This window comes from Hevea brasiliensis, chromosome 14 (genome assembly GCF_030052815.1).
Source record: "Hevea brasiliensis isolate MT/VB/25A 57/8 chromosome 14, ASM3005281v1, whole genome shotgun sequence".
In the NCBI taxonomy this organism is placed as follows: Eukaryota; Viridiplantae; Streptophyta; class Magnoliopsida; order Malpighiales; family Euphorbiaceae; genus Hevea; species Hevea brasiliensis.
Genome location: NC_079506.1, coordinates 24,942,893 through 24,955,289, shown reverse-complemented (window position 1 = coordinate 24,955,289; position 12,397 = coordinate 24,942,893). Strand labels below are relative to the sequence as shown.

The 12,397-nt window shown below is 33.1% G+C and overlaps 2 protein-coding genes across 3 annotated transcripts; one reads left to right on the top strand and one right to left on the bottom strand.

The window, feature by feature from the left end:
- Window positions 1–2,706: 2,706 nt before the first annotated feature.
- On the bottom strand, window positions 2,707–5,027 carry LOC110651072 (thioredoxin domain-containing protein 9 homolog). The gene is made up of 4 exons (XM_058135256.1): window positions 4,841–5,027; window positions 4,492–4,767; window positions 3,296–3,454; window positions 2,707–3,200 (listed from the first exon to the last, which is right to left on the bottom strand). Exons 1-4 carry the CDS (start codon window positions 4,862–4,864, stop codon window positions 3,018–3,020), a joined length of 642 nt encoding a protein of 213 aa, XP_057991239.1. The 5' UTR covers window positions 4,865–5,027; the 3' UTR covers window positions 2,707–3,017.
- Window positions 5,028–5,448: 421 nt separating this feature from the next.
- On the top strand, window positions 5,449–11,521 carry LOC110651069 (origin of replication complex subunit 4). Of its 2 annotated transcripts, XM_058135230.1 has the most exons (17): window positions 5,449–5,573; window positions 5,893–6,115; window positions 6,261–6,351; window positions 6,453–6,509; window positions 6,990–7,037; window positions 8,118–8,168; window positions 8,255–8,298; window positions 8,384–8,447; window positions 8,652–8,738; window positions 8,959–9,050; window positions 9,129–9,210; window positions 9,649–9,734; window positions 9,839–9,948; window positions 10,444–10,536; window positions 10,629–10,693; window positions 10,810–10,953; window positions 11,218–11,521. In XM_058135230.1, the coding sequence occupies exons 2-17, from the start codon at window positions 6,006–6,008 to the stop codon at window positions 11,245–11,247; spliced, it is 1,254 nt and encodes a 417-aa protein (XP_057991213.1). In that variant the 5' UTR covers window positions 5,449–5,573; window positions 5,893–6,005; the 3' UTR covers window positions 11,248–11,521. The 2 variants fall into 2 exon arrangements, with proteins under 2 accessions (XP_057991213.1, XP_057991214.1); XM_058135231.1 differs by lacking the exons at window positions 8,255–8,298; window positions 8,384–8,447.
- The last annotated feature ends 876 nt before the right edge of the window (window positions 11,522–12,397 follow it).

Sequence of the window (12,397 nt, the reverse complement as noted above, 5' to 3'; positions counted from 1 at the left end):
CAATGATACCGGAATGATTCAAGATTTGGTGCAGATATTTCAAGAACTTGGATTTTGATATGCCTTAAATCAAGGTGCTTAAGCTTCAGAGACGGTCCACAAATCATGAGATGGTCCAGAGTATGGCCTGTCCCAGTGACGCATAACACCTCGAGAAGCGGGCAATTAGATAAAAAGTAGTGAATCAACTGGGAAGATACTCGTACATAAATCAAGTGGAGAGACACGAGATAGATGAAGCTGCTGGAAAAGCCAAGTGACTGCAATTCCTGTGAAGGATGCGAATTTCTGAAGTCTAACACAGGCCTTTTAACTCTTTTTCCAGTGGCAACATTGATCCAACTATGGTGGTTTTGGCCATCATAAAACCAATGACCGACCTTGGGGAAACGATTCCTGAGTTCATCTACAGTTGGAGCTCGATGGGATCTCAGGAAATCGTACGCTGAATTATCAATTGACCTAAAATCTGAACCATGAAATTCAAGAATGCCCTGACTGGAAGTCCACAGGAATCTCCATCTCTTGGAGAGAACACTGGTTCTTGCTGGTTCTCTTAGCTTCAATTGAGTGAGTATGGTGAGAAGGATATCATCTGGTAATTCACTTATGCAATCTTTCCCTAGAGACAACTTCTTGATCTTGTCATCCTTTTTTTCTCTCCCAAATCCAAGAAACTGGTTGAAAATCAAATAACCCCACAAGATTCTTTCTTGATGCATCAAGATAATTACATAGCGAATGCATCTTAACTGAGATTGTAACCCCTTTCTTCTTCCTTTGGATGCACAGTTTAGACTCAGAGGTAGAAAACATTATTAGGCAAGTCTTAAGGAATTGTTTTTTAGTCCTTGTTGAAGTTCTTTCAATAGGATATTTATTAGTATTGCAAATTCATATTTCCAATACGTTTAAGGATTCCAATTCCTTTCAGGATTCTATTTTTAGGTAGCTGAGTTTTCCTCATCCAAAACTAACTTCAAGGGATTACATTTACATCAGGATTGAGAGAATATATGCTTCTATCCCATGCCGAAATTTCTCTAACCATATTATAACATTAAATATATTTTAAAATTAGATTGATCCGTATTTATTATAAATTAATAAAAATAATTATGTGAAAAATGCCAAAACATCGGAAGCAGTTTACTTTCTTTCTTATTGTCCATAAATATAAATTTACTTTTCTTTTTTATTTGTCTTAAATTGTAAAATATTTTCTTTTTAAAAATAATAACTTATTTATAAATTTATTAATATATTTTTATTTTATATGAATTGAAAAATAAAAATTTTTTATAGATAATTTAGTAACAATTGAATAATATAAATAAAAGATATATTAGGGTATCTTTATGATATGGAGACAGAAGCATATCATATGGATTTATATTGTTACATTTTACTCCTATAGGTTTTCACCATGTCATTTCGATACCCTATACACTATAATTTTAACACTTAAGCCCCAAATTAAAATTAAAAATTAAATTTTGATTAATTAAACATTATTCTTTTCAAAATAACATTGGATCTATTTTAAATTAATTTCATAATTAATAGTAACATTTTATATGAAAATGTTAATTTCTTGTTACAATCCTATTATTTTCTAAGAAATTATGGGAACCAATTAAATAAAAAATTGTTTTTATAACACATAGCTTTCACTACTACTAATGATAGCACGATTCCACTAATACTAATTAAGGGTAATTTTATTATTGTTTTTGGAGCTTTTGTTAAAAAAATATTTATAAATATTATTAATTGAAAATAATTAAAAATATTTAAAATTAAATTTAATAAATTTTAATTATTTAAACACAAATAATTTTTTAAATATCTAAAATAATTAAATTATTTTAACCTTCTAATCACCACCGCCAAAAAAGCGCTAAAGATACTTGCCACTTTATTCTATTGGTTGGTTAATTGCACAACAACCCAAACCACAATCAATTTGGCTATGTTTGATATACGGTAATAGAATGTAATCCAATCAAAATTTCTATTGAATTTTAATAGAAATTTTGATTACATTGCATTCCAACTTGCCAAATGTGGCATAAAATTTTTGAAAAATTTTTACATGCAACTGAGTATATACGTCCGTTTAATTAGAACTTAATATATAACTTAAAATCATACTGAACCCTACTAAAAACATTGCAGGACATACTATAGATATGAAATTCTAGTTTCTTATTGGTACAGTATATAAATTAATTTATACACCCTTGTATAGATAAGAAATTTCCAAAATTCCTTATAGCCATCAGGATCCTCAACCATCTTAGCTTCTGGATGGTTAATGAACTCAACTGTAACAGGATTGCATACAGCAACAGGGCTATTATCAGATGCCTGAGACAAACAAAGCAAGCCATTGCAGGAATTCACTGTCTTATACATGTGATCCTTTGGCTTCAATTGGCTTCAACTTGATGCAACGATTCCTGTTAGCCCCAAATATAGGATTAAGCATAAATTTTGCATTTTCTTTATAATTGAACACCAATTGAAGGTTAGTAAGTGGGAGCTTTAATTTAGTGTCAAGTTTGATGTCAACTTGGCAGACACATCCAGGGTCCGAGCTGCCTCAGCAGCACTGGAAGGAAAACCTGAGCACAGAATTCTTTTCATGTTCTACCTCAACAACAAGATAGAGGATTCTTGATAGGCGTGTAGGATCTCAGGATGTGTTCATTTTTCTTTTGCAGTTATCCTTTCATTTCTCTTTTGAACTACATTTATTTGCTATGCAAAGCGCTGTCCTAGATTCATTACATACCCACGATGTGTTCATTACAAAATTACCCCTAGAATTCTAGGACGCATTCTGTCAATGTAAGAACACTGCCTATTACAACACATACAGCATATATAAATCTCACAATAACAACAAAACACTAAAATCATATAACATTGCCATCCCAATATAAACCATAACTGATTTTTCCATTGACTGAACAATTTTATATAAAAATAGTTGGCATCAGGAACAACAGATTTCAGTCCGAATCTGATGAGTCATGGCTTTCACTTTGCCTCACACTCCTTCTGGTTTGTGTGCTAGATTTTGATGGATTCAGAGATGATTCACCCTCAAAAGAGATGACTTGAGCTTTAGCCAACCTGTCCTCTAAATCCTCTGTGCTAAACTCATCTGTCCCGCCGAGTTCATCAAACCCCACCTAAAAACATTTTACAAAGGACATTGCAACATTCAGATGGTTAAAAGATATGCTGCAAAATCAGTCAACAACAAATATTCATCCATAAAACATACCACATAATCATCCACTTTGGCATTCTTTATAAGGGCAAGGGTTGGGAGAACAACAATCTTGAGTCTCTCAGCCAAAAATGGACTTTTCTCAGCATGAATTTTCACAAAACGTGTCTCTATGTGTTGCTTTGCCAATATGCTCAAGTGCTTGTCCATCACCTGCAAATGAACTGTAAACATGGATTGCACCTACTAAATTTCCTAGTCATTTATTGACAGTACAAACATCTTTTGTAAGACTATATTTCATTGCATTTTCACGTAGCTAGAGAGTTGTTCTCTAGCATAACCTGCCACCCAGTGTCCTGTCCCCAAGAGCACACTACAATTGAGAATATTCCATATTAAAATCTCATTAAGGTTATAATGGATAGGCTTTGTCGGAGAGAGTAGAGCTAATGCACTTTTGGTAGTATGTATTTAATCACAATGGAATACAATCAAATAAAATTCAATAGAAAAATAAACTAAAACTTCACTCCATTCCATTACGCTCTTATGGTTCATCAAACATGCTCTTGGCAAATGTCTCTGTGATAAAGTTGAAACAAATGGCATAACATGAAAATACAATTTAACAATGAACATGAAAATTCATTTCATATTTCCATTGCATTAACAATATGTGTTTGAGCCACCATAATACTAGAATATAAGGGATCCAATTTCTTCAATTCAACAAAACTTAAAGATTATTTGGTTTAATACCAAACATGAATTATATAAAATTCAATTGAATTTTGTATTTTAAATTGTATCATACTAAAGAATATATTTCAAATGAATTCTAGCTAGAATTCAATTGAAATGAATTGAATTCTAGCTAGAATTCAATTGAAATGAATTGAATTCTAGCTAGAATTCAATTGAAATGAATTACAAGTTCCAAACACTAAGTTACACTCCATATTATAACCTACAGAACACATCCCTAGTGGTTCATGCAATCCAAGAACAGAAGTGTGAGAAAATCACAATCTAATATCCAGAGAACTCAATCCAGGGGTGAAATGCAAAACAAGCAAAAGCTAAAGCATTTTGTTTATCTTTATTTAGAAATCCATTTAAAACAAATTTCCCGTTCAATTTCAACAGTATGCTATGCAGCCTAATTATAATTTTTGAAATCCTTAACAACACATTCAAACCAGTCCTTTTTACTTAAAAAAGAAAAAATTGTGGTGATGGCAATTTACCTTGCAGGGCCAATTCTCGCGATAGAAATGGCAAACGACACGGTCGCTGGCTTTTACAACGGAGAAGAAGTCCTTCTCAGAGGGGATCTCAGAGTACTCGCCATGGCCAAGGGAGATCCAACGGCTGCGCTTCTCCGCCATTTTCTTCATCTGCTGTATACGCCTCTCTCTCAGAGCCTCCAGATCGTCGACATCAAGACGCTCAAGTGCGGCGATCTCTTCATCCAGCTTGTCCTCCACGGCCTTCGCTACCGTAAGTACTTGCTTCTCTATAATCTACCAAAACAGAGAAAGAATCTCAGAAAATGGAGGACAAAATCAATATCAGATCAGATAAAGGAATGCTTACCTCTTGAACTTTAGGGTTTTCCATGGCTGGACTAGGGAAGATCTTACTCTCCCTCTCTTAGCAGTTCAAACTTGAAAGGAAATGGAAAACCCAGAGAGACGCAGATTTGATTAGAGGAGCGGATGCGGAGGGAGGGAACTGACAGAAACGACGCCGGTTTATTCTGAGTTGTTTTCTTATGTTTGTCTGATTGTCTCTCCTCTTGCGGACCTGGACTATGATATTTGACACGGGTTGGCTCTTGGTGGATCACTAGTCGGGTATCTTAGTCCATGATGAAACGGGCAATTGTGGACTTTACATTTGGGCTTGGATCACAGTAAAAACTGGAAACTAGAAACCTAATCATTCACGGGTTCAGGGGAGCCCCACATTACAACATGTTCCACTATTCTCCTTAAAAAAAAAATTATAATTTAGTTCGTTAATTATGTTAAAATTAATAATTTAATTTTTAAATTTTAAAAATACATAATTTAATCTCTCATTTCATTACTTATTTAATAAATAATGATATTATTAAATAAAAATTAATTAATATATTTTTTTATAAAAAAATTAATATATTTTTTAAAATATAAAAATCAAATAACAAATTGCACCATAAGGGCTACGCCATTTCCATTCAGTTTCCACCCTTTCCCGCCACAATCTACTTTATCGTCCACCACTCTCACTCTCCACCGCCGCCCCAACCGGTGGTGAAACGTTAGTGCAGTGAGCTACTTTTCAGGCATTTCTCTCTCTCTCTCTGTTAATATTGTTGCTTTGCTTGTTTGTTTGGTTTTCGAAAAGAAACTCAAACAATAATCAATTTTTCTTTTGGGATATTTTGATTATTAGGGCTGGTTTGTATATTAATAGGAACTCTATAATTATGGCTTCTGTAAATTGACTTTGTAACTCAATTTCTCTGCAGATTTTCGTTTCAAAGTGCTGATTTTTGCATCCTCTCACTTGATTGTTAAATTGCTTAATTATCTGTTGTTGTTGCTGCCTTTTCTTTACCATTATTATTTATTTCTTTTTTTTTTCCTCTTCTCTCTTTCAAGTTATGCGTGGAATGGTGAAGAGAATAAGGAAGAAGATAGCGTGGATGGGTGAGTTTGGTGCTAAAATGTGCTGAGGTTCACTTGTAGGTCGGTCAAGATATATATTCTTCATAATGGGATTTCAAAGTCAAGTAGAGAAAGCCAAAAATCTCCTCAGGACCAGGCTCTGTAACCCTAATTTCATCATCAAGCCTCTCTCTGATTCTCCTGACAGCAACTATTGGTATTTTTTTTCAAGAGAATCCTGAATAAAACAAAAATAAAATTTTGCAATTCAAGAGAATTATTCAAGTGTGCCTATTTTAAAACTATTCTGCAGTTTGTAGGTTTTTCTCGTATCTTTTTGTTACTCATTTTTGCTTTTGCAGCAAATTGAAGTTCACAATATCAAGCTCAATCACAGAGGCATGCAACAATTCAATTCTGCTTGTTGGCCCACGTGGTTCTGGAAAAATTGCAGTATGGATTACACTTGATTAGCCTTTGCTGGGGCCTGAAATTGGTTATTGAATTTATATTATTAAATTATTCTTGTTCACATATGTGTATTGTGTATTTAGGTGTTGGAGCTTGCTCTCAATGATTTACTGCAAGAGTATCCTGACACGATATCCTTAGTATGTATATGTGACAATTCTCTATTCTTCTTCCAATTTTGGACGTTTGTAATAGTGAAAAAAGACAGTCTATCACTAACATTTGTGCTTCAAGTGTCCACAATTTTGTTTTAAACAATTATGAATATGATAGCGGAATGGGGTGGGTCTCCTCCACTCCAATGTAGCTATGTCTCCATTTAGTTGTTGAGGAATGCATGACAGAGAGAGAGAGAGAGAGAGAGAGAGAGAGAATTTGAGAGTTGTCTTTTCTGAAGCAATTGAATAAAGCACTAGAATATGGTGGTCAAGTGGAATGTATATTCCTTTCTATGTGTTTACTGTTTATTTTATAGTTTATTATATTTTGCTGATTGTGATAAGGTACCATATAAGATGTGATAAGCTGATTTATACTGGTCTATTGATGTAAACACCCCTTTATTTATTAAAATTGTAGCTTTCTCACTTAGATTTATAATTATGGGTTTTCTGTTGCAGATAAGATTGAATGGGCTGTTGCATAGTGATGAAAATTGTGCCTTTAAGGTCATATAATCTCTGTATTATTTTTCTTCCTTTTTATCATCCTATTTAACTTTGTGAGTTTGGACAAGATGGTTTGCAATTAATTCATCTTTTCATCTTAGTAAATGCGCTGCTCTTGTGTGATAAGGATAAGGTAGGATCTTTCAATGTGGCTTTGCCTCTTGCTTTACTTTTTAGTTGAACTTGATGTTTATGATAAAAAGGAAAAGTTCCAAGAAATTTACTTATTTATGTTAGTGAGGCTGGCATCCAGTTGCATTCAAGGAGAAAAGAAAGCAAGGTGCATGCTAGTACAATGCAGGGAGTTGTGAAAAGGATCTATAAAACCAATCCCAATTCATTTGGGATTCAAGCTTAGTTGAGTTGAGTTGAGTTAAGCAAGCGGGAATTTCAATTTTACTACTTAAGTAAAGAAAGATAATGTATTGAAACTTTAAAAACTCAATAGGTGTAGTTAGGCAGTTCTTGTTGGAAAAAGATATGCATCCCTTTACGCTTAAGAAAGCAAATACAATCTTTGAGGAGGACATGTTTTCAAATTACTTATGGAAATGGATGATTTGTATAGACACTTTGATATATTTTGCGTTCTAGTGCAATTCATAGGATTGAAGTCATTGATTTGTTTTTGTTTTGATGGTTGTATGATGCATATCATCTATGGAAACCATGTGAAGGAACCATTTTGTAGATTATTTACAAATTTTTAAGCAAATCAATGACAACCGAAGTGCACGTATAAATTTAAGTACATGGGCTTCTTATATAAGCTAATTAATGGCAGCTAGATCTTGAGGGGGATAATTTAACTTTGATTAATGACAATATGTGACTTATTGCAATCTGATGAGTGATGATGATCAATAGTGGGTGAACTACTGAACTTCATGTATATTTCATTTGAATACAGTCAGTGCTCATTCTTTGTGTTTCTGACCATCCATAATTTGCTTTTATAAATGATCTACCTCTTTAGTTTGTAGAAAATTGTTTTATTGAAATGAAGTTTAATTGCTACTTGTACTTTTTTTTCTGGTAATAACTCACTCTTGTATATTTTAATGTTTATTATCTTTGTAGGAAATTGCCAAACAGCTATGCTTGGAGCATCACTTGCTGTTTTCAAAAATGGTAACACAAAATATGTTTTCGAATTCACTATAATTAATTTATGATGAAAGGCTTAATATTTCTTCATTTTGCGATGATTCTTATAGTCATCATTTGATGATAACTCCCAGTTCATGATAGCTATGTTACGGTAAGTGAATAATCTTTTATGTTGCCAGCGCATGTAACTCATGTTAGTTGTTTTATGATTTGATATATTTGTTGCTTGTTGCCAGGGAGTGTGGATTAGCGCATAAAACAATTATTTTCACACTTGATGAGTTTGATCAATTTGCACAGGCAAGAAGTGCCCTATCTTTTTGTAATTGCTCAATCCTAGTGGTTAGACAAGCCAAGTTCTACTTGGGTTTCATATTTTGGGTTGATAGTTGTCTGCTTAAGGTCATTTATTAGGAATCCTCAGACCAGATACAATAAATGTGATTTTAGATTTGAAATCTCAGATGATGATGTTACCAATTTCCATTGTCTGGTTTTTTTCAGGGAAAACAGCGATTACTTTATAGCTTGCTGGATGCAATGAATACAGTAACTTCACAAGCTGTTGTCATTGGTGTGAGTTGCCGACTGGTATGTTTTCTGTTTGATTTCCTCCTGCATTTCCCCCTTTTTATTTGGTGTTGTCATTATGAATTGAATGTTTATCATTACTATTATGGGATTCCTGTAATTCTAAATCAGAAAGAGAAACAGGTTCACATTAGATACATTAGATAAACTTAGCAATAAACAAATTATTGATAAAATAATTGTGTTAGTTAATATTTCTGAAAAATTAAACTGTTGGCAGGATGTTGATCAGCTTTTGGAGAAAAGAATAAGATCTCGTTTTTCACATAGAAAGCTGTTGTTTCTTCCTCCATCCAAGGAAGATGTACAAAGGTGATTTTCCTACTCCTGAGATAGTAGAGTTATGATGCCTCTTGTCCAGGGATGGTATCTTATCTTCTGGTTATGCAGATTGTTGGAGCACGTGTTTTCTTTGCCAACAGACTCAAGTTTTCCTCATGATTATGCTGCTCAATTCAATGGAAAGCTTCAAGTATCCTTTATGTGGCTTTTTGTTTCTTATTGATAATAGTGTGATATGTAATTTTTTGTATGTATAATTATATTCATATCCAGATCAACATGCATGTGTGCACACACATGAAGAGACTGTTAATTTCAATTTCATTGCATAAATATTTAAGGATTCAAATATGTCTTCTATGAGGTTCATGAACTAATAATTTTGTAGAAAAAACATATATATGGTAAAATTTTATGTCACAGAATTGCCTCCGTGAACATTAAAGGCACGAGCTAGTATTTGTAAATTGTTATTGCATCATTGATAATCATTTTAAGCATATGCTAACGTATTATATGGAAGATTGTCATTTGCGTATTCCAAAAGTAGCTTTACATGCTGTCATATGCTTACATTTTATTGGCTTCTTCTGTCTAAATTACTAAATTAGGTCCTTGACTTTTACAGAATCTTTTGGCAGATGACAGATTTAAAGAAATTATTAGTAGTTATTTAGATTTGAATTCCACCATCAACCATTTGGTGAGATTTCTGTAAGTTTTTCTTCTTGCATCTGGAAACATCACAGAGTATGTAATTTTACACCTGTCAAGATTATTCTACGTCATAATCTTCTAAAGTCTGTAGTTGATGCCAGGTTTATTGTTGTCTCTTTATGGGAATCAAAGTCTGGCTTCCTATCACTTGAGAACTTCAAAAGTGCACTTTCAAGCATTCAAAGGCAGCCGAAGCAGGAATGCATAAAAGGTCTATTTTTTGTCCGTGTGATTATTTTTATTTGCTGTATGATCTTTACCTCAATAAATATCGAATGCTGGTATGGTGTTTCTCCATTGTTTCATATTTCTATTATGCCATTATGTCTGCAGAGTACACATCCCTGCCTGACATGCGATAATGGTCTATTCTTTGCAATTTTAGTTCAAGTTTTCATTGTTGGATGGATTATTCTCTTATTAAATTGAACAAAATTTAAGAATGACATTGCTGCCTGAAAAAGTATTCAATGGTTCTAGATCTTTTTAAAGATGTGGCCCTAGATCTGGAAGAATGGAGGAAAGTGATAGCCAATCCCAACTAGCTTGGGATTAAGGTTTAATCGAGCAGAGTTAACTATTTTGTTGCTTGAACTTTTGTGAAATACATTTACTAGAAAGTATTGAAAACCAAAGAAATTCATTGCTTTTGTGATGCAATTTTATGTGGAATGTGATATCATGGCAACTTTTCTTGTCCAAGCAGACTGCTCAATATTAGAACTCTATATCCTTGTATGCATGAAGCGGTTGGAGGTTAAAGAGCAAAATTCATATAACTTCAATTCTGTAATGAAAGGTCCATTTCTGATTTTTTTTTTTTATTTATTTATATATTTTTGTTCTTATTTGTGTATTTGCAATTTCCAACATGTATATTGCATGTGACAGAGTACAGAAGCGTTCATGATTCATTCCAAACATCTGACTATTATGCATGGGATGTATGCTTACGGGTTCGTTTAGTTCCTAATGAAACTCCTCTTTATCTGAATGAAAGAAGTAATATGATAACAAATCTACTGGGAGTTACTATCTAGTTTTAAACAATATTTTGTCCTAATTTCTGCAGTCATTCGAACGCCTCATACAACGTGAATTAATTTGTTTCACGGACAACAGAGCTCACGGTCAATCTGTTGAATTTCGTCCAGTGAAGCTTCTAGTCTCATATGTTGAACTACAAGGGGGGCTGAAATCATATCGTTCTTGTCCTGTAAGTTACTCCCAGAATAATGTCTGTTCCGGAGATGTAACTGCATAGCAATTTACAAGTTACAATGTTTGCATGTGGTTAAGGTGAAGTGTATTGTTAACTATACAAATAAACTAGTCAACTACCTGTTTGTAGAAATCATTTAGTGCCGTTGTGATTTACATATATTCACTTCCAAAGTTCATATTCATTAGCTTTTATGTAAAGATTGAATTGATATATGTTCAAGTCAGTGACTGGTGCATCATTTGATTGTTTTGGCAGATCATTCTTCAAAAATTAATGGATCATTAAAATAGGAAGGGCGTCAGGAAACAACATCAATGGTTGATTAGCTTCTTCATGTATAGATGACCAGAGAATTGTGGAATTCACCTCTGCTGACTCTATCACAATGACTGCTCCAATTTTCCCTGCCGCCACTGCTGGCAGAAAGCCAGTTTCATAGACAATATCCGCCTTACATATTGTTATTTATCTCGCAGCTTCCCCTTGTATTACTACTAAGTACTATTGAGGATCATGAATTTCTTAATCCTTTATGTGCAAACAAAATTTTCACCCTCCAGGACTAGTTGAGAAAAATGATCCCAAACCCCAAGATGAGATGAATGATAAAATATAAAGAACACCATAGATGATTAAGACAGACATTGCCAACTTAATCAATTTGATTATGGATGCACATCTTATTAGGCGTAATTAATTATATTTGAAAGAAACTATCAGACAGCCCAAACTAACCTTTATATGCTACATTTCTTTATTCTTTGATTTAGATAAAAAAATTAAAAAAAAAAAAGTTTATTTCTTAATTTTTAAGTTAAATTTTTTGACTTAATTCAAAGATCAAAAGTTCAGCTTCTTTATTCTATGTACTTTTTAAGTCTTAATTTCAGCATCAATGGTCCTACAGAGTGCGCAATCTTTCATTTGATATGCATTTTGATCTTCTGAAACATCCTGGAAGTGTCTGCCCTTTCAACAATTACGCGGAGAGAGAGAGAGAGAGAGAGAGAGAGAGAGAGAGACTTCGGGTTCGAGACAACGATAGAGAGTGGCTGAGCAGGCTCCACACAGTACGTTTTTTTGGATTTTCTTAAAGTTAATCCATTGCTGTGTGGCCAAAATTTAGCGGAATCTTCTGTTATCACCAACTCCATCAATTTTGCAGACTTTTCTATTTACGAATTAATATAACTAAATTTTTGTTAATATATATATATATATATATATATATATATATATATATATATATAATTTAATTAATTGAAGTTTACTTAATTTATATTAAATAAAAATTTAAATTATTAAATGGATGACTAGTTTAAGATAAAGAATTTAAAAATTACTTGATTTAAAAGGTGAAGAATCAAAATATATATGTCAAATTTAAGGATCGTTTAATGTCGTCTTGGAGAAATATGAATGAAAATTTATTTTT

What these genes read in the sequence shown, in the direction of transcription:
- LOC110651069 (XM_058135230.1), top strand. Translation starts at nt 6,006, where the DNA reads ATGGGATTTCAAAGTCAAGTAGAGAAAGCCAAAAATCTCCTCAGGACC. An exon ending in TTGGTGTGAGTTGCCGACTG is followed by an intron (nt 8,739 to 8,958) that starts GTATGTTTTCTG and finishes AACTGTTGGCAG; the next exon opens with GATGTTGATCAGCTTTTGGA. An exon ending in GAAGCAGGAATGCATAAAAG is followed by an intron (nt 9,949 to 10,443) that starts GTCTATTTTTTG and finishes TTGTCCAAGCAG; the next exon opens with ACTGCTCAATATTAGAACTC.
- LOC110651072 (XM_058135256.1), bottom strand. Translation starts at nt 4,864, where the DNA reads ATGGAAAACCCTAAAGTTCAAGAG. An exon ending in AAAACCCTAAAGTTCAAGAG is followed by an intron (nt 4,768 to 4,840) that starts GTAAGCATTCCT and finishes CTGTTTTGGTAG; the next exon opens with ATTATAGAGAAGCAAGTACT. An exon ending in GCGAGAATTGGCCCTGCAAG is followed by an intron (nt 3,455 to 4,491) that starts GTAAATTGCCAT and finishes GTTCATTTGCAG; the next exon opens with GTGATGGACAAGCACTTGAG.